Below are 25935 nucleotides of genomic sequence, written 5' to 3' on the forward strand. Positions count from 1 at the left end.
AATTTTGGATACAAGATTTTTGATTGCGTCAGCAAGACGTATGTAACTGGAATATTGTTTGTAGAATCAATATCAACATCGTCGCTTGGCGGCTGGTCGACGACGGCGGAAGCGGCAATAGAGTCGGCAGTGATACCACAGCAAGCACAGCAAGCTGCACTGCCGCCCTGGTCACCAGCTCTAGAAGTTAGAGAATTCGACGAATTACACAGTGCAACGATACCTGCATACCAGTTCTGGAGTTCTGAATTCCGCAACAAACAGCCCGCCTACGTTAGCCTTAATTTCACCGTACCCTGGGGAGCCAATTTTGCCGTATACGGAAGAAGGAATGTCGCTCCTAGCGTGACACAATACGACTTCGTAGAATTCATTCGAGGTGGCAGGGTCGACCATAGGCTAAGGCGGAGACGGAGTCCGCATAGACACGACATACGCGAACACGATGGCTTTGAAACATTACTAAGCACGATTAGCCCATTTCAGAGATGGAACCATACGATAAGCAAGAGATCGACTGATATGCGAGTAAATGTCAGTATACTACAGTATCTCGACACAGGAAGATGGTTTATTTCGATGTACAATGATGAATTGCAGCCACATAAAGTCGAGATGATCGTTTCCGAAGCCGAAGGAGTTACGAATTCTTGCCCCGATGATTGTTCTGGCCACGGTTCATGCTATTTAGGAAAATGCGAATGTATGGACGGATACGAAGGACACGACTGCTCTAAGAGTAAGTTGTTCTCTGTTTTACTTAAGTATGCGGTAATTTAAGTCCCAAATTTCCGTGTAACTTTACGGTTACTCGTCTCACATGTTTCTGAGAGCTTCTTTCTTTCAAGCGCTTCAGTTTATGTTCGCCCAGTAATTGTCTAAGTACTTTGAGGTTCAGTTAAGAAAATTATGAGACTACATTTTTTATTTCATATCAGGTGTATGCCCCGTACTGTGTTCCGGGCACGGCGCGTACGCAGGAGGAGTGTGCCACTGCGCCGAGGGCTGGAAGGGCGCCGAGTGCGACGTCCCGGCGCACGACTGCGAGCCCGCCGACTGTTCCGGCAAGGGCCAGTGCGTCGCGGGCCACTGCCGTTGCAAGGCTGGATGGAAAGGACCTAAGTGTGATGAAGGTCAGTCTATGTCAAAGAAATAAAAGTAAATTATATTATCAATCCAGGGGAAAACTGTGACAGGCAGATAACGACACAATTAACTTATATATTCAAAGCTCCATACTAGTATCTAAATACTGTACAATAACCTTTGAATTAAAATGTTTGGAGAAAGAGGTTACCTGCATTACGATTTTAAAGAATTAAAAACCAATATGTAATAAATGAGCCCTTATACTTTATTCCTACAACGAGGTCCGAAGAAGCGAAATATTAGCTCTCTTGCCTTCCACGCCCCCGCGTGCCTACCGATGAACACGTGTTCTAACTGTTTTCATAAGATATACGTAGTTGCCGTTTTTTAGGGTTCCGGACCTCAAAAGGAAAAAACGGAACCCTTATAGGATCACTCGTGCGTCTGTCTGTCTGTCTGTCCGTCTGTCTGTCCGTCTGTCTGTCTGTCTGTCCGTCTGTCACAGCCTATATTCTCCGAAACTACTGGACCAATTAAGTTGAAATTTGGTACACATATGTAAGTTTGTGATCCAAAGATGGGCATGTAACGTAAACAAATTAATTTTAAACACGGGGCCACTTTTGGGGGGTAAATGAGAAAATTAAAAAATAAAGTTTGTCAAACTATATCGTGTTACATATCAAATGAAAGAGCTCATTGTGAGAATCTCAAGTATATTTTTTTAATAATTTTAAGATAAATAATTTAGAAGTTATTCAAGAAAATAGGCAAAAAATTACCATTTCCCCCCTTTATCTCCGAAACTACTAGGTCAAAAAATTTGAAAAAAATACACAAAATAGATCACCGGAAAACCTATTAGAAATGTGCAGTCAAGCGTGAGTCGGACTTAATTACTTAATTTTGATCCGACCCCTACGGGTTTTATATTGTTATTTTACATAAAAAATACATTGTTTAAATTGTGTAATGTACCCTTGGAACCCTTGGAACGCGAGTCCGACTCGCACTTGGCCGGTTTTTTTTATCTAATTTGATTGGCCTATATGCAAATTTTTTGTTGTTTTCCATGGTTTGCTGGTAGAATTGAATTTAAAATGATGATTTTGAATGAGAAATATTTAATAACACTCATTTTGAATAGATTTGCTTTGATTTTGTTTGATATTTTACAGTCAGTATTTCCTTGTGTTCGTGTGGTGAAAGATTTCATGTGGCAAAATTTGTTTAACCCTTGTGCCTTGAAACTCGCAACGCTAAAAATTCCAGTTTGGAATCTTTCGTTTGCTCGGGTATCAATATTAGCACGAGAGGTTAAACAACAACTTTGCCCCCTTGTAAAACCAATAACTATTATCTTAATGTTGACATGTAATTGAATAATTACTACCAATAAAATGAATATGAATGATATGAATATAAATAATATTGGTTCCCTTGTGTCACTGGATTCACGTGTCACTGGAGCACAGGCAGAGAGAATCATCAGTATGATTAAAATTTACCCCCTAAAAAAGGGATGCGTATAGTTTCTTTGTTATTCTGCAGCTACTGACAAAATTAGTCTACGCGACTAGGTATAAGTATGTTGTTTTTTTTGGACAGAGGACTGCTTGGACCCGACGTGCGGCGGGCACGGGTCGTGCGTGCGCGGGCGCTGCGTGTGCCGCGCGGGCTGGCGCGGTGCGGCGTGCAGCGAGCGCGACGCGCGCGTTCAGCGCTGCCTGCCCGCGTGCTCGCAGCGCGGCGTCTACGACCTCGACGCTGGGAAGTGCGTCTGCGATCCGCTGTACACTGGGGACGACTGCGCTAAAGGTATATATTTATTATTGTTTTCAAACAACAGCTCGGCAAACTTAACCGAAAAATGGGTGCCGTCTAACGTTCTAACCTTGAAGATTAGTTTCCCTAATCGCGGGTTAAATCGATATTTCACACGTGTGGGTGAAAAGTAAATAACTAATAGTTAATTGATTTGTAATTACTTACGCCAGCTATATGAGTAGGATACGCCGTAGATCTTTTTCTTTTCAACTCCGTCGTATATATTATTTACAACTGTTGTAATTTCAATCTATTAATACAGTAACATATTTGCAGTGGTATGCTCATTGGAGTGCGGACCGCATGGCGTATGTGCCGAGGGCGTGTGCCGCTGTGATGACGGCTGGACCGGCTCGCGCTGCGACCAGCGGCCGTGCGACCAGCGCTGCCATGACCACGGCCAGTGCAAGAACGGGACCTGCGTCTGCACGCAGGGCTGGAACGGTCGACATTGCACGTTGCGTGAGTTGAGCTTTGATGATGAGTCTTTAATTGACAGTAGTCAGAGACAACGGAAGGTAAACTGTATAGTACAATAAATACGACAGATGTTTTTGTTAAATAGCATCCAAGTGGTTATGGCGTCTGTCGCAAATATGGAAGCGGCTCGTTCGATCCGAGTTCAGTTCCCGGTTCAATACGCACTGGAGGCCTTTTTCTTTAGTATATGACATCTATTTTAGTTTATTAAACATTTATTAACACATTCACTGCCAGCTCTGCGACCCGCGGTTCTCGGTTCGTAGGTGCTTTTCGCTACAGAGCCGAAAACCATGTAATCGGCTACGAACGTAACGCGTAGCTCGCACTTGCCGTCAATGCGTTAATAATAAAAATAGTTTAATCAACACACGTCGGATAAAATAAGATTTAATTTACCCTTCGTAGGTTATTTTTAGGTTAGAAACAACTTATTTGAAATATTCGTTAACTTTTCACAATTTCCTTTGGACCTTACGAATTACAGAAATTAAATTGTAAAAAATGCAAGTTTTCCTCGCTATATAAAAGAGTCAAATATGCACATTGTTTTTAACCGCATTGATTCTTTATTTATACAAAAACCTACGGTTATACAACTCAACGGAAGTATGTATATATACCAAGTAATTCACGTGGACGTTCTGATCAGCCGGCTGCCCCAACGCCTGCTCGCGGCACGGCCAGTGCCTCTTGGAGGATGGCGTATATCGCTGCTCCTGCGCCGATGGATGGGCTGGCACTGACTGCTCCATCGCACTGGAATTGTCTTGCACCGATAACGAAGATAACGACGAAGGTAGGAATTGCATTCAGAGAGCAATGTAAACGTTTAGTTTGTATTTTACAAAGTTAATTTTACACAATATATTTAAGTGTGTTTTTATTTTTCGTAAACCACATTTACAAAGTGAACATAATAGGCCGACCTTATAAATGGCAAATGGTTTTGAAGATGGCATGACCGACTGCTCCGACTCTGAGTGCTGCACGCGGCCCGAATGCGCCGACCACATCATGTGCCTCGCCTCCAACGATCCCGTCGAGGTTCTGCTGAGGAAACAGCCGCCCTCCGTCACCGCTTCCTTCTATCAACGTGTTAAATTCCTGATAGAGGAAAACTCAGTACAGAGCTACGCACACATGGACGAGTACTCGGAAAGGTGAGTACACTAAATAAGCCTAATGAAATAATATTAAACAAACACCAAATCACTTCATGCACGTAAAAGATATCGTACCAGTAGAGTACTCAAAGCGGTGACCATATTTTGTCGCTTGGATGCAACGGTATCTTTTGCAAGTCGACATAGGATTGGCCTATCGATATCTTGCACCGTTCATGATTAATATATTTGCACTTTACAATGATTTTAGATCCGTGATCATCGACGGATAGGTAATATAAATACGAGAGAAGAAGAACAAAATTCATAATTACATAGCGTAATTAGGATCTAGCACCCAAACCATTTGTGATCCCAGTCATCTTCCTTAACCTCTCCGAGGATTTGGTGTGGTTATTTTAATTTAACCGGTAATGATAATTTTGTGATTTTCAATTTATTTTATCATCTGGTGGAAGTGTTTTTGATTTTCCTGTTTTCTCGGTGTAAAATATTGATTTATCATTTGCGATCCTAGCATGGTTAAGTTTCATCACTGACCATGATTTCATCGTATTATCAGTTTTTTGTATTTATTATTTTTCACACCAGATCCGATGTGTTGTGTATTGTCTAATGTTTATCCCTTGTGTGTGTCTAACCCAACCTGTTTGTCTGAACAAAAATGCGTCTGATAATAACGAGAAGTAAATTTTTAATTTAAATTAATTTAGCGTTCAAATGTTTTCGAACAGTTTTCATGTATATTCCAGTTAAACAAGCTCTTTCACAACACTCGAATCATGACAGACATTAGTGCCGAACTTTACTGGAATAGCTATAATAATAATCTGCTCGACGTAAAAAATACTTAGAAATATTGGTAAATTAAGTATATAAACCGCTTCATTTTTATTATTTTGACATTTTATTTATGTGAACGTCTTTCATGATCTGAGTTATGAGAAGTTTTCAAAAAGTTTTAGTTGCCTTGACAAAACAAAGTACAAATAGAAACTATCGAACAAAGATCTAATCTGATCTTGATAGTAAAACGAGACATCGCAAACTGAATAAAATCGTAGTCAACCCACCTCGCTTTATATGCAAAGCGCCTGTAAGTTTGTTTGCATTAAAACACAAGCCGCTTGACTATTTTGTTTGAGTTGAATCAAGAGTCTAGAGTGGTTATATTGCGTTCTGGCATTTGTTTCTTAGACCCGAGTAAACTTCACGAAGTATCTTCGTGCATTCACCATCTAGCATGTCTGTTTACTCCGCAACATTATCTTGGTGCAACCTGCAGCAGTGTTATACTAGTTTGTTATTCCAAATTATGCCTCAATTTGAATATTGATAGTGGTGGTGTTGTTCTAATGCAAACGGGCTTCGTCTCTGTGAGACAGTGCGCACCTAAATAATTCGATTAATAAAGCAAGTGTTAAACGCAAGGTAACCAATGTAGACAGGCAATCGGCCGGTGCGATTGCGAGCCGGGGTGGGGTTGCACTGAGGGATGTAGGTATCTGTGTAGTAATCTGTCCTGTCTTTCTGTGTCCCTGTGCCGCCGTGTGTCCGCCACTCCTAGCGAGTTCTGGAATTCCTTTACACCATGGTAAGTGTCAGTCAGCCCGCCCTCGCCCCTCAGTGTTCAGTATCTGTTGACCTCTTCCCTTTTGTTGCAACTCCTGCATATGTGTGTGATGCCGGCGCCCGCCGCCTGCCGCCCGGCACGCGAACGGTGCCGCTGACGCTTTTTCAGTTTTCGTTCAATCCTTTGTCTGTATTCGTTTCATTCTCTATGTGTATGTAACATCTGTATGTTTGTCTTGAATGTTCCGTGTGGCTGCGACAACTCCTCCGTAAATCACGCGAGCGTCCGCGCCCGCGGTATCTCGTTTTCCCAATATGATTTGCCGCAGCCACAATCGTATTTCTTTGTAATATTTATTTGTCTCGTCTTCTGTGCTTATATAATATAGTTCACATATTTATATACTATGGTATACTTTTGTTATACTCTATGAAACTTAGGAAAATCATTTACGCTTTCACGCAAAACGTTCAAAACACTATTCGTCAGGCGTAGGTATTGTAAAATATACGATCGAGCCGCGAATTGTATATTGTCAACTGAGCAAAATTCCAGGCGAACACGCAAATTGAGCTTCAAATAAACTTACCCTTTTATGTGTTCCTTACCCTTTGTCTGCGTCTTTCATCTGTTAACCAACCCCCTACCCTTCGCCCAAGCTCTTTATGTGTTTAGATCCTCACCCCTGTGACTAACCCAAACACAACTTATTTGAATGTACTTCGAACTACTTCACGGCGAGGTCGCACTCGTTGACATTGTAAATTACAACCATTGCTTCCATCAACCGGTCATCGATGTAATTAACACTTGATGAAATTGGTGCAACGAAAATTCCGAACTGTCGACGGCATTACTATACCTTGCAGAATTTAAGAAGTGCATTGTTACTAACATTTGAATCTTGTGCATTTGGAGCGGCGAGCGATGAACTTCTTAAATTATTTGTATTTAAGATTTAATATGTATTTTTACATGACTTTATGTACTACGTAGCATACCTTTCAGAACTGTTTTAACTATACATATATTTAAGTAAGGAGAAAATTAAACGGCACTTCGATAGGTATTATGTGTAGGTTATAACCTATATTTTTATTGGAAGTTTTCTTAATGACACCCTAAAATGCTAGTATTGTATAGGTAAGGTATGTTAATCATTATCAGAAAATAAAGTCAATCAAGCATATTTTAGATGGATTGAATCATCACTCGTCTTCTAAATTTTTGTAGGTTTAGATACTTGCGGTGTTTGACTTGTAGTAGGCAGTGCTCTCTTTGCAACACAAACATTTTACAGACTTCAAAATTCTTTGCTTAATTTACCGATTGTTCAATTTTACTAGTATTCTTATATAAAGTTTTACCCACGGGCAATTGTTTTCATATTGTATAGGTTAACATGCGTAACAACTTTATGAACTGTCTCACTTAAATAATAAAGCTGTGGCTTAGTAGTCTCAAATAATTTAGTGCAGTTTCGATTATTTCTGTAACAATTTTGCTTTTATAATTTGTTTCCGATTAATTAAGTAAATAAGTACTTAAATAATAAATATTATAGGACATTCTTACACAAATTCACTAAGCCCCACAATAAGCTCAAGAAGGCTTATGTTGTGTATAATATAAAAAATACTTAAATACTTTAGAAACACCCATGACTCAGGAAGCTCATCACACGAATAAATGCCCTTACCGGGATTGGAACCCAGGACCATCGGCTTCACAGACAGGGTCAGACCGGTTAATTCAACGTGGCAACGCTGGTCTTGCCATAAGGACGTTTGAGCCAGCTACGTTCGCCCAGGTTTGTAATCAGTCGGTAATTATGACAAAGCCTGTTGCAGATTTTGTCGTTGTTTTGTGACGAACCTTGAAAAAAAAAATTTTGTGTAGGTAGACAATTTTTTTTATTTGAAATAAAAAAAAATTATGCTCATCTCCACATAAATTGAGTTCGGCTTAGCAGCTTAGATAAATTTGAATATATTATTAAAAAAAATATTACCAAATAAAAACTATGCTGAGAATGTTGCTTAGTTTAAAATAAAATTTTAAGTGCACAGCATTTACACAACTTTGGGAACAAATCAAATTATTTTATAAAATATTTTGCTAGACGCCGGTTCGAATCCCGCCTTCACCACTGGAGGGCTTCGTCACTTTTTCTTTAATGTATGACATATATTTCAGTTTGCACAGCATTTAATAAATAATGTATTAAAACATGCAATGTCTATTTGAACACGTCAGTACTGCATGCAAGAGGAACTTACCTTTTAATGGTTCCCCGGCTAAAGTAACAAAAGCACAACTCTTATAATTGAAAGGCGTTTTAATTAGAAACGAATATGGAACACACTGATTTAAACTTTCACGATTTTTACTCATTATTATTCACAACGACGGGACTTAATCGCGTAAAATAAGTTTTAAATTCACCTCCGAAGTCACCACGACCACGTCTTCTCCGAGACCACGGGGACAACGCTGTCCTCGAAACGTCGGAGGTGAATTTAAAACTTATTTTACGCGATAAGTCCCGTCGTTGTGAATAATAATGAATATGGACCTATACCAACTAAAGTAAAACAAACCTCAGCAAACCTTCGTGTAGCACATCATTCGATCTTTTTTTTATTGAAGGTTTTAGAGATAAAGAAGTTTATGGATCGAGGTAATATATAAATATTAATTGTCCCTTTGCAATCTTCACTCTATTTATCCAAAAATATGAATAAAATCAAAATAGTAAGGCCTACTAAATTTTTTCTCCTTAATTTCCAAAAACCAATTATGAAAACCAATTATGAATATGATTTTACCAATTGAACCGAAAAATATTCTCATTAATAAAAGTGTGTGTAATAATAATTTTGATTTCATAATTTCTGGTGATTGATGTTTTCCAATCGTTTAAAGCTGCGCAAGCCAAAATGTAAGGTATTTTGCGTTGTTCAAATCCCACTTGACCAACTTTTTTTCTTATACAGTGATATTAAAGATATGGACTAAAAGCCTAACCCTAAGCCTAAACCTAGCCTAACTATTTCAAATAATTTATTCGCGATTTTAAGTATAAAACGTTTTATTAGGCAATCCACTTAGGTAATCCATATTATGCAATCAAGTACCAAGAGTTTTTTTTTTCTTTTTACACCACTTGAAAATAATCGGTAATTAGCCTGCTTCATCTACCTCGCTTATTACAAGTCACACGCTGTATCTTTTTATGGGTTCTTGAAGACACAAGATTACGACTTAATTTAATTGCACATGAAAATTTGTGATGTTCCGATCTTACACCAAACCGGAATATTTACGAGCTAGAATATATAAATCCTATAAAAAAACAACCGGGGTTAATTACCAGTCATCGACATATTGTAAATAAAATGATAAACTTTCACGTCCATAGTAGGTAAGTACATAGGTACAATTATAATAAATTTTTATTCTCAATAAATTTATTCTTATTCTTATATATACCTAGGTATATGTTTCAGTTTAATGTTCGTAGGTACGTAATAAAATATTAATTATGAAAATGTACAAGCGCAAAACACTTTTAAGATCTCATATTACTGTGAGATATTATGATTTATACATTTGTGGTGTTTGTTCTCTGTACTCGTATTTTACATTTACAGGTTTTAATTTAGATACCTTAAATTGTAGGCGTGTCATTTTATTGAAGGCAGCATTTAGAAGACAGCGGGATGTGGTAACTTCTTATAGTATAAATTCTATTTTTTCTTCAATTTAAGCTTGGTTTATGAGTTTATTTTTAAGCTCAATTCGAATTTGAATATTTTTCTAGTTTTAATTTGTTAGGTAGCCGCGTAGTCAATATTTAGTTAAATGCTTGCTACGTACAATTAATTTATTAATTCAAATTGACAAGCCTCGCTAGTTTCGCGTTTCATGAAAATTTCCTTGCACCAGTTTCAATGATGATGATGATTATATAAACATACAAATTACAGTTTACATGCCAATATTTTATTACTATGGTATATGTGGCAGTTGTTACATGCATTACACACCCATAGGTGGATTTCCGTTTACAGCACATCTTTGCATCTATACTTAATAGGTTACTTTTTTGTTTATTTAAATTATTTACTTTGCAATTGGCGATTAGTAAACAGAAATTTTACCTAGATCTTTAGCTGATCCTGATAAGAGAATGTGCCATGCTGAAGACTTCTTATTTTATTTTCAATTTATTGGTTTTGTTAAATTTTACTTCACCTACAGCATTTATATTTAAATATTTTTTCCAGTAAAGCGCAATGCACGTGAACCTTGGTTTAAATTGACCAAGGATACTACTGGGCGATATCTTCCACCTAACAATCTAGGAATCGATTAACGTGTACTTACAAAGCTTTCAATATTATTAATTAATATCCCAAATTTAATTACATACCTACACCTAGTATCATTATGAACTAAATTAGGTTCAAGAATTCAACTAAAGGTAATCTAGCAAAATATTTAACCTAAAACGGTAAACACGAGCCTATTTAAACTATAATTTACTTTACGTTAAAGCTATAGGCTATTAAACCTGCTTGATTAGGTGTTAAATTAATATTTGAATCAGCTTTCAACACTTTTAGCTCAAAATTTACATTTTAATTATTCGCGTAATAGATATCGCCCGGGAACCTAACTATAGGAACCAATCAGATGTGTCCCATGCATTTAGATTACTAGTTTCCATAGAAGCATCAGTAATATTTTATACATTTTTATTATGGAGACGCATCTCGGTGGGCCCTCTAGTTGGGTCACGTGCATTGCGCTTGGCACGTGGCTCGGTTTGACATGAAGTGGTCTGTGCAGTCGCGTGTCCGTGATGCGCGGGCAGGTGGTGTCGCCGCAGGGGCTGGGCATCATCGGCGTCAGGGTCTCGGTAGACCGCGAGGCGCGCTTCGGTTTCACGCTCACCAGGCAGGGAGGATGGTGAGTAATACATTGTGGAACACTTTAACTAACATCGATTGGGATTATTGAGAGAAACATTAACAGTCATTCTCCTGTCGATGTCTTTTATGTTATTAGGTACCTTTGACTTTGAACTAGTTGCCAAAATTTTTTTCGTCATAACATAATTTACATAGGTAATTAAAATTTACAATAAATGATCCCACAGGATAAAATGATTCCCAATTTTATATACTTATGTAGTAGCAACATATATTTATAAATAAAATAAATACGTAATTGCGTACCACACAAACCCGCTAGATACTCGTACCTCTCCAAGTTTTATGGTGGTGAGAGCTGTTGGAGATTTTGTGCAAAGATTATCAAAAATGTACTCATAAATGTAAACATGTTTTTGAACTATTATTGACCGATCTAAACTACTTCCAAGCGATGTTGGATCATCGATGCTTGGATTCATAGGCTATATTAATTTAAAATCCTTCAAAATGTTTGTTTGAGGCAAATAAATAGGTTCCATGTGTAAAAAATGATACATTAATACCGTCAAAGATGGCGTGCTTTACAAAACGACGTATTGTAAATTTATGTGCATCAAAAGACATTCAATATAACTTTCGTAACCTTTACGCAAAGCTCTTTAAAATGTATCTATCTACAATCCTAAGCTTTGGCATTACACAATTCATGCCAAAACTTAATTTCCTTCAATCACGTTCAAGAAATTTAAACAGAAGCTAAATCCGTCTGTGTCTATAAATAAGTAATCGAACGTGACGTGATCTAAGATCTCCATTTTCTTCGGTTCTTGAATTGCGTGACAAATAGCAAAATATATAAGAATTAAGCACAATCAATAGGAATGTTTGTAGTAATGCCCGTGCGACCATCATTAATTTTTTATCCTCGGTCGTTATAAATTACTCGCGCTGCCATAGCCGAGTGCAAAGAGGATATAATAATATAGAGCGGTACTGTCATAGTAAATTTTGTAACCCCTGTAAATTCACTGCCATCTATCGACATACTTTAAAACTAAAAATGAAGATTTTATAAAAATACGTTAAAATGTATTTAAATATGGATAAATGATTTTTTTATTTGCATTTTTTATTTTTATATGAATTTGACCCATGTTCTTTCACTGATATGCGTTAAAATTGTAAATAACAAACGAAACCGTCAACGCCCTCTATACGAGAGTAGGCCAAAACTAGTGGTGCCATCTGATCGAGAATCAAATTTTTGTGATTCTCGAGGCACGTTTTTTCCTTAGACTGTATCCATCTATTACGGAGTTATATCTATCTTTGGCCGAGTGTAAAATCGAATGGCCGATGCCGGAACGAAACAAGACTCATGCGAACGAGAATACAACGTAATGTCACGGATAATCCAGATTACCATAGTCTGTTAATATTTGTTTTGAAATTACGAACACGAAGGCACGATTACCTAACAAAGTACCTAAATCAAACGGCAAACATGATTATTGATTAAGGATTACTTTATGAAAACTCATGCACGATCGAACATTAAGTTGTCTCACATCGGTGTAGTTAAATACGACAGCAAAGACATGCCAGTCATCGAGATGTTCCGAGATTATAATTTACGAGCGGTCGTGACCCGGCTCCGTGCGATACTTCTTTCCACTACTATTTCAAAGCTTTCAAATGTCTCGAATCCCTCGGATTTTGTACTCATTAATGTTTACTCTCTTTAACCCCAGGTAGCAAAATGACGTCAGATGACGTCAGCGACGTCATAATGACGGCATTATTACGTCATTATGACGTCGCTGACGTCATTTGACGTCATTTTGCTACCTGGGACGTGCTGTGATAATGTATAAGACTCGTAAATTGTGCGATCACAATCTGTGGAGTTTTTATTACGGACGAGGAAGTGTTCTCCACAAATCTTAATGATGCCACTTTACCCAAAAATCGAATACGAGAAAATTGGGGACGAGAAATACTTTATCGTAGCAGAACACAGTAAATCAAACAATCAAACAGAGCTTTAATCTCCATTACCCCGCGTGCCTCATGGGACTTTGCCTGACTGCTGTCACAGGCACAAAAGTATATAATGCATTGTATCTGGCGCTATCTACTTTAACGGTTTCTTAACTTTCTCAGAGCTTACTAGAAATTTGTAGGTTACCTAATTAATATACACATTATCATTGAAGAAAAAAGTTTTGAAATGATTTACGAAGATGGATAGGTATTTCTACCTATCCATCTTCGTAAATCATTTCTAAAGTTTTTTCTATATTTCTATAGTGTAGTACGAGCATGGCTACTCTTCTCGTACCTATTTAGGTAAGTTATTTTATACGTATTACGTCTTTTAAGTACCGCCAACACTTAACAGGTGCAGAAAAACGTTATACTCTGTATTTTGAGCAGGGGGGCGTTTAAATGCTTATATTCCTGAAAATACATTATTTTTCATTCCAATTCGTATGACGGTAACGGAATGGACGAGACGATATACCTTAGTTTTTTTTTAATACCACGTCGGTGGTCGGCGGCCCGCCTGATGGTAAGCAGTTACCGTAGCCTATGGACGCCTGCAACACCGGAGATATTACACGCGCGTTGCCGACCCTTTAAAAACCTGTACACTCCTTTATTGAAGAACCCCATACTGTAGCCCCTCGGGAAAACCTCGGCAGGAAGCTCATCCCACAGCCGAAGCGTACGCGAGAGGAAATTAGTGAAAAAAAATCAGCCAAGTGCGAGTCGGACTCGGGCACGAAGGGTTCCGTACCATTACACAGCGTACCACGACGTTTGTTGTATGGGAGCCCCAGTTAAATGTTTATTTTATTCAGTTTTTAGTATTTGTTGTTATAGCGGCAACAGAAATACATCATCTGTCAAAATTTCAACTGTCTAGCTATCACGGTTCATGATATACAGCCTGGTGACAGACAGACGAACAGACAGACAGCGGAGTCTTTGTAATAGGGTGCCTTTGGGTACGGAACCCTAAAAAGTCATGTTGACAACTTTAAATAACGTAGTAGCAGGCGTGTCTCACTCCGCGATTTCGTCGCGTCACTCGCGTCGCTACAAGTATCTGCGGCCGCCCCAATTTTGAGGTTTTGCCATAGTAATTGCCGCACACCGCTACGGGACGGACGCCTGCACGCGCTTGCGCCGCCTTGCGCGTAGTAGACCCGTTTCGTTAGAGTGAATACCTACTACCTACTATTATATATTCTGTGATAGTAGTAGCCGTAATCACTTTATTGTACACAACACCGGGTTTACATAAAATTTACAGAAATAGAGTTTATCTACGCACATATCGTTAGTGCTCTTAAATGCGTTCAGAAACCATAGGAAATGCCCAGCATTATTACAACCGATTTTTAACCTACTTCAAGGTTTCGAAGGAGGAGGTTCTCAATTCGGTTGTGTTTTTTTTTATTTATTTTTTTATGTTTGTTACTCCATAACTCCGTCATTTCTGGACCGATTTTGAAAATTATTTTTTTGATTGTAAGTATATACATACAGATTGGTCCCGTTTTTGTCAAAAAGCAGTTCTGATGATGGGATCCATGAGGAATCGAGGGAACTCCTCAAATGTAAAAGGCATACATATAGTGATTTTAGTATTTTCATCAACAAATCAAGCACTCTTACATTTAAAAAAGTGACATTTGATGAAGTGGATTGCTGATGATGATCAGAACGGAACTCTTCAATGACGCATAGTTCACGTTTGGCGATTTGTCCTCTTCGTTATGTTTGTTAAGCAACTTAAGTTTTTAATACATATTTTTGTCAAGCTCGAGTTCTGATGATGAGACCCACGAGGAACCGAGGGAACTCCTCAAATGTGAAAGGCATACATATAGTGATTTTTGTATTTTCATTAACAAATCCAGCATTTACATTTAAAAAAGTGACAGTTGATGAAGTGGAACTGCTGATGATGATCAGAATGGAACTCTTCAATGACACATAGTTCACGTTTGGCGATTTGTTCTCTTCCTTATGGACCCAGACCCAAACTTGGACTTGGACTCGGACCCGGACCCGGGTCTGAACATGGACCTCAACTCGGACCCGGTCCCGGACCGAACTCTGACCCAAACTTGGACCCGGACAGCCGGACACGGACCCGGATCCGGACCCAGACCCGGACCCGGAAATGCTACTAGAAAAGTGGGTTAGGTGGGTGGGTGGGTTTTGAACTGCGATTCTCACAGAACAGAACTGCTATCAGAAAAGTAGGTTAGGTTAGGTTAGAGCTGTGACCCTTACAGAAACGAAATGCTATCATAAAAGTAGGTTAGGTTAGAACTGCGACCCTTACAAAAACGAAATGCTACTAGAAAAGTGGGTCGTTTTACCTCCTTTTCTACATAATGACGACACGACGACGATATGGTGCTGCTGAGCCCCTCTATCACGGGCCTAAGGATACTAGTGTCGATTTGTGAGCGTTATGCTGCAACACACGGACTAAAATATAATGTTAAAAATCCGAATTAATTGTATTTAAATATGATAAGGGCCCAGATATCGTTCCTCCCGTTAGGCTAAACGGGACAGAATTAAAAACTGTAAATAGTTTTAAGTATCTAGGGCACGTTTTGACAGACAGACTAAAGGACGATGACGATCTCAAAAGACAGCGGCGGGCCATAGCGATGAGAAGCAACATGTTGGCGCGTCGGTTTGCTCACTGTTCCGACCAAGTTAAAATAACTTTTTTCAGGGCGTACTGTCAGGCGTTCTACACCAGTCAGCTGTGGTACTATTACACGAAACGATCGTTCAATAAGCTTCGAGTACAGTACAACAACGCGTTTCGTGCAATGTTACGGCTACCGTGGCGGTGTAGTGCATCTGGCATGTTCGCCGTGAACAGAGTAGACGACTTTTACGCTAATGCGTAAAAGGCACTGGTCGTTTGTCGGGAGAGTGAGCGAATCGATGAACAGCATTGTTAGCGTAGTGTACGCAACCTGCTACTGTATGAGCAAGGCCTCCGCTGCAAATATTTAATTAGTGTTAGATTAGGTAATAATTAGTTTAGTTTAGTTTAGAATAGTAAAATTTAATATAGATTAGAATGTATAAATTAGATTAATAATTATTATTATTCTTAATGTAATGGGTTGATACCTAAATAAATAACATTTTTATTTTTATTTATAATTAGGCAAAAGATGCAGTCTTTTTCATTTCATTGTCTGGAATCTAAGAGTGCACCATCAACAATAAGTGAACTTTCAGCGGCATCCCTCATTGAAGTCGGTTTTTTTTCTTAAAAATTATACTATGAGAACTTTCTTATCTGTGGCAGTAGGTAAAATTTGTACTTTAATGTTATAACATTATAATGCTTCGCTGTATTTGTCAAATATTCGTGTTGCATCCCTCTTGTTTTTTATGTCAAAGGAAAGAGATGCAACACGAATATTTGCCAAATAAGGCGAAGTGTGGTGCCAGCATTACATTATAGATTTTTGCAAGGTTATGAGTTATGAGTTTAAATTTGGAACAGCTGTAGGAACTCAAGTGGGTCTCTATTCTAGTATCCATAGATATTAAAACAGTTATCGATACGAAACGTCAATTGAGTATGTTTTATTAATATAAACCGCACGACATTTGATCTCGAGGGACATAAGAATAGGGACTTCATTCGTTTGTCTAATAATAATAAAACATTCGTCTTGATGGAGGATCGAATGTTGTCATTTGTTTGTTGGTTTTTTGCTGTTACGAAAGTAGCATTGTAAAAAGTTTTTTTGGTAATTTACATTTTAGTTGAAAATATGAGTTAGTTTGTTTCTGTGTTTGTTCAAATTTATTTTCTATTGCATTATTTTAATTTATAGTCTATAGATATTTTACAGGTAGCACTAGTAGCAATGCAGGTCATTTCCCTACGGCTTCTGAACCCATCTTAGAGTACTTATGATATGTGTGTAGATAAAGTAGTGTATGCAACTGTGCATAATTAAGCCTTAAAACACTCGTGTGATTCTATTCATAAAACCACACTTGTGTTTTAAGGCCTCTCATTATGTATCAGTTGCATAAATATCAGCCGATTAGGGAATTTGGAATAATAACATCCAACATATGCGGTAGAACCAACAAAAATGTTACTCAAGAAAAGGATATTTACGATTTTTTTTTATCTACCCTACATAACGAAGGTAACTAAGAGGATATGCTTTTTCATACTTACAAAAAAATCTAATCAAAAAGGCTAGCGTGTTTAGGTTTACAGCGGAATATTATATTAGGTAGATACCTACTCTTTATTATTAAAGAATATAGAATTATGACACAAAATGTGTAGGTTACACATCTACGTGTCAATCTCTATTCATTCATATTTATACCTGAATTATTGTTATAAAATAACAACTTCTTCTATCTGAAATTAGCTCAATCAAATTACGTCTCCGTCTCTTTTACGTTAGCGGCAAATGTACTTACAAATAACTGTATGCCATGATTGTATGGAGGTATGGTCTAAGAGGAAATAGGTTTGCAATTTATAGAGCAACGAAATCCCTCTAGTTTGTGTGCCATACTATCATCTGGGGGCACGGCCGTGCCCCCGCCAAGACGAGACAAAGGGCAAAAGGCAGTGCATATCTTTTCTCGGCACTTTTCGTCGTATTTTCGAACCCTCGTAGTTTCGGCTTTTATTAATTAATCCGGGCGGCTGGCAGCTGTTCAGCGGTGGGTGTGACAGTGGTCACTTTGGCACTACTTTTCCCCCAATAAAAACGCCTGGCAATGTTATATTCGAATTAAATACATAATTAGCTATTGTATCACACCAAACTCAGAGGTCTATAAATTGCACACCTTCAAAAATTGATTTTATAACCCCTTTGTTGCCCATCCACTTTCATACCCACCGCTGAACAGCTGCCAGGCGTCCGAATTAATTAATAATGATAGTGTGGCACGCTAACTAGAGGGATTTCGTTGCTCTAGAAATTGCAAACCTATACTTCCGTAGCTAAGCTCTCCGTCTAGTAAGGAAATCTCCTTCTCCGTCAAATTAAGCCGAAAATGGGCAATCTGCGGAAATAATTCGTGTAGTTTTGAAAATTGATATAGTTTTTCCTTGTGGTGTCCAGATGAACATACTAAAAGTCGGTGCTTTTAGATTTTTGCTTATATCTCTAATATCTGTACGAATAGCATTATAATTACTTCGGACAAAAGATTCTACATAAAATTTTCTACAAATTAGGTCATATTCATTTTTACTCTACGATCAATACTTTACAAGTTACAGGATGTTTAACATAACAAAGAGCATGGTCCGACATGATTTTGGCCGGTTTTTTTATATTTGATCAGCAGGTGACTAAGCTTGCTTATTCAGGTTTAAAGATATTTATTCTCATAAAAGACATACAAGTCACTTACACGAGAACAGAGTTATAAAAGTAAAAGTTATCCTATTTACGGTAGCATTAAAGTCGAGCTCGAGAGGTACACGCTCACACATTTTTTTTTTTTTTAAGGTGGGTAGTGGTTTAAAATGTATTGCGATAATTTAGTTTTAAACGCATTGAATGAGCCTGTCCCTCTCAGATCAGACGGTAATTTATTATAAAGCTGTGCACCTTCATATGTAAACATTTTTTTCCCTAATTGTGTTCTTATCTTCGGTAGCACAATGAAACTTGCACGACGAGTAGTGCGTTTGGATATTTGCTTCTTCGTTATAAAGGCTAAGTTAGTATGGAGTGCGCTGTTTATTATTCTAAGCTAAAAATTTGAGTTATGATGAACAACTACGAAAAAACGACGTTTTCTTATATCGTCTATTTTTATCTCTTTGTTAACTTAAACACCCTGTAGCTCCTAAAGTATTGATCGTAGAGTAAAACTAAATGTGGCTTAATTTGTAGAAAATGTTATGTCGAAACTTGTTCGAAGTAATTATAATGCTATTCGTTCAGATATTCGAGATACGAGCAAAAATCTGAAAAAGGCACCTTCAACCCCGCTCCCCCCCCCACCCCCTCCTACACCCTCAGCACAACCCCCACCCTCGAGGACTTCTAGTATGTTCATCTGGACACCACAAGGTATAACTACACCAATTTTCAAAACTACACGAATTATTTCCGCAGAGTAATTTTCTTGGGTTATTAAGGAATAGTTTATCGGCTATAATTCAAATCGCTAACAGTAAATCGGGACCCTTTATCCATGACTTGGCTAATAATACTTGACTGTACATATACATATTGACATACATGTTAACATAAATCCTATGCAATAATATTATGTGGGCGGGTGACGAATCTTATTTCACCGTGATACAGTTTTAACGAGTACGGGGAGTAAAGGACTCATTCTTCTCATAATGTATAACTTTGCAACTAAATTAGTTTATTTACGTACCTAAATCAGAATTTTGTTTGCAGCATTTCACGACTTTGTCGTTAACGTAAGCATTGTAGACAAATAATTATATAGACGTTTTCTGTAACCGCACATTACAAAATACCCTTAATAACTGTTTAATTCTGCGGGAGCTAAGGTTAATTAAGGACTACACTGCCTTCGTTGGTTGGGATAGTAAATTAATAGGCACTTAATTTCAAAATATTTTAGGCAACTATTTTATGATGATTTTATGAGAGTAATCAAAGTTCAAAAATAAACATACTCCGTTTACAGTTCATCGAACCGTGATTAAGTCACTAATAAATAATATTTTAATAGCTGAAATATTTTGTTTAATGAACTTGTTTATAAATCTGTACCCTCTCGTCCCTTACTCATCTAAAGTTCATTGACATTCTCGTTTTAGTAAAAATATTGTAAAATATAAATATTGATAAGATAAATCTTAGACACTATTTTAGCGTGATAAGAAATGTGTTAAAGAAAACATTAAAAGCCCTTGAATTCTATTTCAGATGTTAGATGTTGCGCGGTGTTTACTTTCGTCAGATTTTGATAAAATTTGGTAGATAGATCAAGACTGGAAGAGATCCCTTATAGGGATAAGTCCGCCTTTGTACATTGTATATATTTTTGTTCTTTTATTGTGTTTGTAATCTGTCTTATGTAAAATAAAGTGTTTACATACATACATACATACTTCCCTACTCTATAAAACCGGCCAAGTGCGAGTGCGAAAATTTCAACTGTCTAGCTGTCACGATTCATGAAATACAGCCTGGTGACAGACTGACAGACAGGCTGACAGACAGACAGACGGACAGACAGCGGAGTCTAATAATAAGGTCCCGTTTTTACCCTTTGGGTACAGAACCCTAAAAATACTAGTCTACAATATTTCAAGAATAAAATCTAAATGTCAAATATCATTTAGGTACATTGAAACATAAATTTCATAATTATTTATTTATTTAAACTTTAATGCACGATATAAAATTGTACAAATGGCGGACTTAATGCCTTAAGGCATTCTCTACCAGTCAACCATTGGGTCAAACAGAAACTCTATTAAAAAAAGATCTACTTAAAAAAATTAAATAAATATTAAATAAAAGTTTTATATATTGTTAATTTAGTTTTATGTATTAAGTAATATTGTCTTCGGTTACCGCGATAGTTACTCATGAAATAAAACTATGAAAACGGATTATATCGCGTATATTGAATTTATAATACATCCCGACGTTTCGAACTCTTTACAGCGTTCGTGGTCAACGGGTGACTGAGGAAAAATTACAAAATGCAAAAATACCCACATACTAAAATAATGAACAATCATAGACTACAAACTTTAAGGCTGGTTGTACATGCAAAATCGGTTTATAAGGCTAGTTATACACTATAATTATTTTTCAAGTAAAGATATATATATATACGCGATAAAAAAAAAAAAACAAAGAGCTGCGCTGCGCTGTAAAGAGTTCGAAACGTCGGGATGTATTATAAATTCAATATACGCGATATAATCCGTTTTCATAGTTTTATGTATTAAGTGTTAATAAATCATTTCACACCTAGGAATATTTTGCATCTTGAAAATACCACAAGAATCGGTTTCTTAAAATGCGACCTATAGTGAAAAACAGCCCGACATACGAAAGCATGTTTGCCCAAGCTAAAACGAAGACCTTCGCTTTCGTTCGGTCAAATGTTTGTTTGCTTGTTTCTATATTAATCTCTCCACTAGGAATTCGACTGCTTTTATTATTAATTACAAATTTATTTACATACAAGATATATACAGTGGTACTACGTAAACGAAATTAATAAATTACTGCTTTTATTATATCGAGCCTCATATATACTTCAGGTTCGACGTACTGGTAAACGGCGGCGGAGCCGTGACCCTGCAGTTCCAGCGGTCGCCGTTCAAGCCGCTGCGGAAGACTGTCTTCGTGCCCTGGAACCAGATCGTAGTACTGCCGCCTGTTCAGATGCAACTCAGCGATGACAACGTCAAAGTGCCGACACCGAGGTAATTGTTTGACATGGATAGAATTTTTACTCTACGGTTTTCTTGCAACGAAGAGAGAAAGTACCTGTAGTCTGTTTTACCTTTCGTCTTTAGGTATTTAAAAGAATGTAAACAAACCACAATTAGGTATTTTATTGGGCAAGAAAATTCTTCAAGTCAGTTAATTTAACTCGATGTGCCAAAACTTACAGAAGTTTTACTACGACTCAACGTAACAACGAAGCTGCTATAAAATCGTGCTATTTTGTTAATAGGAATATATTGTGATGATTTGATTAATGAATAATAATTAAAGTAAAGAACCTAAATCAAGATCGAATATTTAGCCATTTGAGGGTAGATGAAAACATTACACGATTGAATGAAATAGTTTAAAGACAGAACGATAAGAAACGGATCCAGGCAGTTTTCTATTTCGTTGGTTATTTTCGATTCGACTGATAAATGTTTCAAGTACCCGAAAATGTAAAAACACATTGTTTACATTTTATTTAACTACCTAAATATAGAGACTATGTACCTACTACTAATCCTAACCTTTAAATAAATTAATTAATCTTAGAATCATCATTCGCTTAGGTACGAGTACTGTACATTTTTCTACTAACAAATATGCAAATCAATCCGTTGCGCCTGATTAAAAGCCGTAACAGCCTACCACACCGCACCGCGACCATGGTGCGGTCAAAATATATCTTTCTCGCTCTAACTTACACCACGGTACCATAGAATAACTAATAGTACCTACTACCGTAACGGTACACACTATCGATACGTGCGTCGCACCGCACCAAGGTCGCGGTGCGGCGCGGTTGTATGTTAAGGCTTTAAAGTTTCCCGTTTTAGATCTGAAAACCACACTCTACCTCAAACATTTCTAATGTATTGAATTAAACAAGGAATTTAATTTTAACGTAGGTAGCTTTAGCTCAAAATTAAACTTCCCAAGCCACCCTGTCAAATGTACCTACTCGTAGCGACAGCGGCAGCGCTGTGCTAAACGCGTACCTAATTACCAAAACACTGGCATTCGGATTGCGAATCATTTTATATTCTAGAAGTTTATCCAACTTCTATTTTGGTACTACGACGTAATTATCTTGAGATAATTTGTTTTAAAAGATATTGCGAATTACCTATGGTACCAATGTTTTGAACATCAGTGAGGTTGAGTATGAGGTTTAAAAAAACCGGCCAAGTGCGAGTCGGACTCGCGCACGAAGGGTTCCGTACCATTACGGAAAAAAACAGCAATAAAATCATGTTTGTTGTATGGGGGCCCCGTTTAAATATTTATATTATTCTGTTTTTAGTATTTGTTGTTATAGCGGCATCTGTGAAAATTTCAACTGTCTAGCTATCACGGTTCATGAAATACAGCCTGGTGACAGACAGAAAGACGGACAGACGGACAGACGAACAGCGGAGTCTTAGTAATAGGGTCCCGTTTTTACCCTTTGGGTACGGAACCCTAAAAATGAGCGATTGCTTACAACAGAAGCTGCTAAGTTAAAAGCAACTTCAATTGCTTTTAACTTACAAAACTGATAAATGCTCACCTGTCAGAGTAGGAAGTACCTAACGTAAAGCTTTAAGCGTCGGCAACATGGCATGTCTGAATTTCCTTCATCGACTCCAGAGCACCGCCGCGGCTGGACTGGACGCCGTCTCCACAGTGGTGGGAGGTGCAGGCCCCGCCGTGCGCGGCGCACGATCACGAGCGGCTCCGGCCCGAGGTCGTGGCCGTGCCGCCGCTGGCCGCGCCCGCCGCCTCGTCCGCTACCACGCCCACCGTCATCTATCCTGAGGCTCAGGTATTAACCCACTAACTAGGTATTTTATGTATATGAGCGCGGTTTTACATAAGTTATTTCTTTTTTTTATATTTGTACGTACGAATACCTACACTGATCTAATCCTGGAGATCGACTGACAATGATTGATAAACAAAAAACTTAGGTATCTAATAAACAAATTGTTAACAACACCCAACTTATTTTTTACAGATTGTAAGCGAAACCATCGGAATCCCTGGTTCTGCAGTGAAACTGACATACCGGTCGTCCCAATCCGCTGGTTATCTTTCCTGTGTGCACGTCCAGCTCACTCGAAAGGTCGTGCCCGCTGCGCTGGGCCGAGTCCATGTGAGGGTTGAGATCGAAGGATCCCTGCACACACATACGTATGAAGCTGATCCTGATTTGACACATGTGTTCGCATGGAACAAAAGAAACGTTTACAAACAGAAGGTATAAGTCTAATTTCTATTGAAACTCGCAATATATAGGATGTTAAATTAAACAGTGGCTCACGGAAGTTTTTACTTATAGGTGTATGGCCAAGCTCAAGCTAAGATCTCAATTGGATACGAGTACTCGTCATGTTCGTCGATCGTATGGGAGACACAAACTGCTACCTTGGCTGGCTTTGATGTGGACATATCTGACATTGGAGGATGGGGCTTGGACATTCATCATCACTACAATTTCCATGAAGGAATCCTACAGAAAGGCGATGGAGCGCTGCTTCATTTGAAACAATACCCTAGGACCGTGCAGGTTTGCAATGACTAACTTTTAATGATTTATCATCACATAAGACATGCACTGCTATTGATTTTTATTTTACTGCGGTTAAATTGTATTTTTAATTTTGTTTTCTTTTCAGGTTGTGATGGGAACTGGCCTCCAACGTCCGTTAAATTGTCCTGATCACTGCAATGGTAAGGCAGCTGACGCTCGTCTCCTGACTCCAACCGCATTAACCTCTGGACCTGATGGATCTCTCTACGTTGGAGATTTCAATCTTGTGCGCCGAATTACTACGGAAGGAATCGTAACTACTGTTCTTCGACTAGAGTAAGTTACTAATGACAAACCGAAATTGGAATTAAAAAACTGCTGTACATGTAGCAAATACGATAACCTCACTGCTTTTTTCTTTCTAGGACCACACAAGTTGCATATCAATACTACATGTGTATATCACCAGCAGATGGAAATCTTTACATATCAGACTCCGAAAGGCATCAAGTGCGGAAAGTAATCGCTCTAGAGAAAGTGCGTGACCCATCCTTGAATTCTGAGCCAGTGGTGGGCAACGGAGATCGTTGCGTACCTGGCGACGAATCAAACTGCGGTGACGAAGGGCCAGCTGATAAGGCTAAACTGTCTCATCCCAAAGGACTTGCCATTGCTGCAGATAGAACGATGTATATCGCAGATGGAACAAATATAAGAGCCGTAGATCCAAATGGAATTATTCATACGTTAGTAGGTCATCATGGGCATCACAATCACTGGTCACCAGTTCCCTGTCGGGGTGCCATTGCTCCTTATGAAGCACAGCTTCAATGGCCTACAGGAGTAGCTCTCTCGCCTTTAGACGGTTCTCTTTACTTCATCGATGACAGGATTATACTCAAATTGACTGTCGATATGAAAATTAAGGTTGTCGCTGGTCAGCCTTCACACTGCCGATTGAGCAGTGATGGAAAACATACCAGCAAAGCAACAAATAAAACTGACACTGAATTCAGAGAAGACTCCAGTCTGGGAACGATTCAAGCTTTAGCATTCGCACCAAGTGGAATTTTATATGTGGCAGAGTCCGATTCCAAGAAAACGAATGCGATTAAATCTATCGATCCTTCTGGAAAAATTATGCACTTCGCTGGAAAAGTACAAGAAAACTTGAAAGAGTTGAGTTGTGAGTGCAACTCGTCAGTGCCTGTAACAACCGTGCCGGCGAATGCACGCGACGAAGGCGCGGGTTGCCCGTGCCGCCTGAGCGTCGCGGCGGGAGACGAACCTCCGACCAGTACAGAAACCTTGTTATCCTCCAATGCTAAGTTCCAAACTATTTCTGCTCTTGCCGTTACCCCGGACGGTGTGCTTAACGTTGTCGATCAAGGTACATAATACCTCATTCACAATCACATAGTTTCATTGGTTCACTAATTTTAAATTTATGTCTCATAACTTATCTTCTTAACAGGATCCCTGCATATTTTGGCATTGAAACATTACCTGCCAACACATGACGAGAACGGAGAATTCAGAATCCCTAATCCACCAACATCGGAGATTTATGTGTTCAATCGCTACGGACAACACATTACTACGAAAGATTTAACTTCAGGAAAGACAAGATATTCATTCTTATATTCGAAGAATACCAGCTTTGGAAAACTATCTGCTGTTACTGACGCGTCGGGCAATAAAATACAGCTACTTAGAGATTACAGTAATGTGGTCAGTTCCATTGAAAACACTCAAGACCACAAACTTGAATTGAAAGTCTCGGGTATTGGTTACCTAACGAAGATAACAGAGAAGGGTACAACTGAAATTGAATTAGATTACGATGCTAACACAGGATTACTGAACAGCCGTTCTAGGGTGTGTATTGAATAAT

At 38.3% G+C, this 25935-nt stretch overlaps 1 protein-coding gene across 3 annotated transcripts in view; it reads left to right on the top strand.

Annotated features, from left to right (window-relative positions):
• LOC134741582 (teneurin-a) overlaps positions 1-25935 on the top strand; it is a 73710-nt gene that overhangs the window by 41787 nt on the left and 5988 nt on the right. For 2 of the 3 annotated variants that reach the window (XM_063674416.1, XM_063674418.1), the window contains 15 exons: positions 65-739; positions 939-1133; positions 2698-2907; positions 3193-3378; positions 4049-4195; positions 4352-4559; positions 6091-6117; positions 10951-11070; positions 21355-21519; positions 23159-23333; positions 23526-23768; positions 23850-24077; positions 24187-24377; positions 24467-25431; positions 25516-25919. In XM_063674416.1, the coding sequence (XP_063530486.1) occupies positions 65-739; positions 939-1133; positions 2698-2907; positions 3193-3378; positions 4049-4195; positions 4352-4559; positions 6091-6117; positions 10951-11070; positions 21355-21519; positions 23159-23333; positions 23526-23768; positions 23850-24077; positions 24187-24377; positions 24467-25431; positions 25516-25919 (4139 nt within the window). The remainder of the gene's footprint in view (positions 1-64; positions 740-938; positions 1134-2697; positions 2908-3192; positions 3379-4048; positions 4196-4351; positions 4560-6090; positions 6118-10950; positions 11071-21354; positions 21520-23158; positions 23334-23525; positions 23769-23849; positions 24078-24186; positions 24378-24466; positions 25432-25515; positions 25920-25935) is intronic. The other variant, XM_063674417.1, reaches the window with a different exon arrangement.

The sequence above is a fragment of the Cydia strobilella genome, chromosome 5 (genome assembly GCF_947568885.1).
Source record: "Cydia strobilella chromosome 5, ilCydStro3.1, whole genome shotgun sequence".
In the NCBI taxonomy this organism is placed as follows: Eukaryota; Metazoa; Arthropoda; class Insecta; order Lepidoptera; family Tortricidae; genus Cydia; species Cydia strobilella.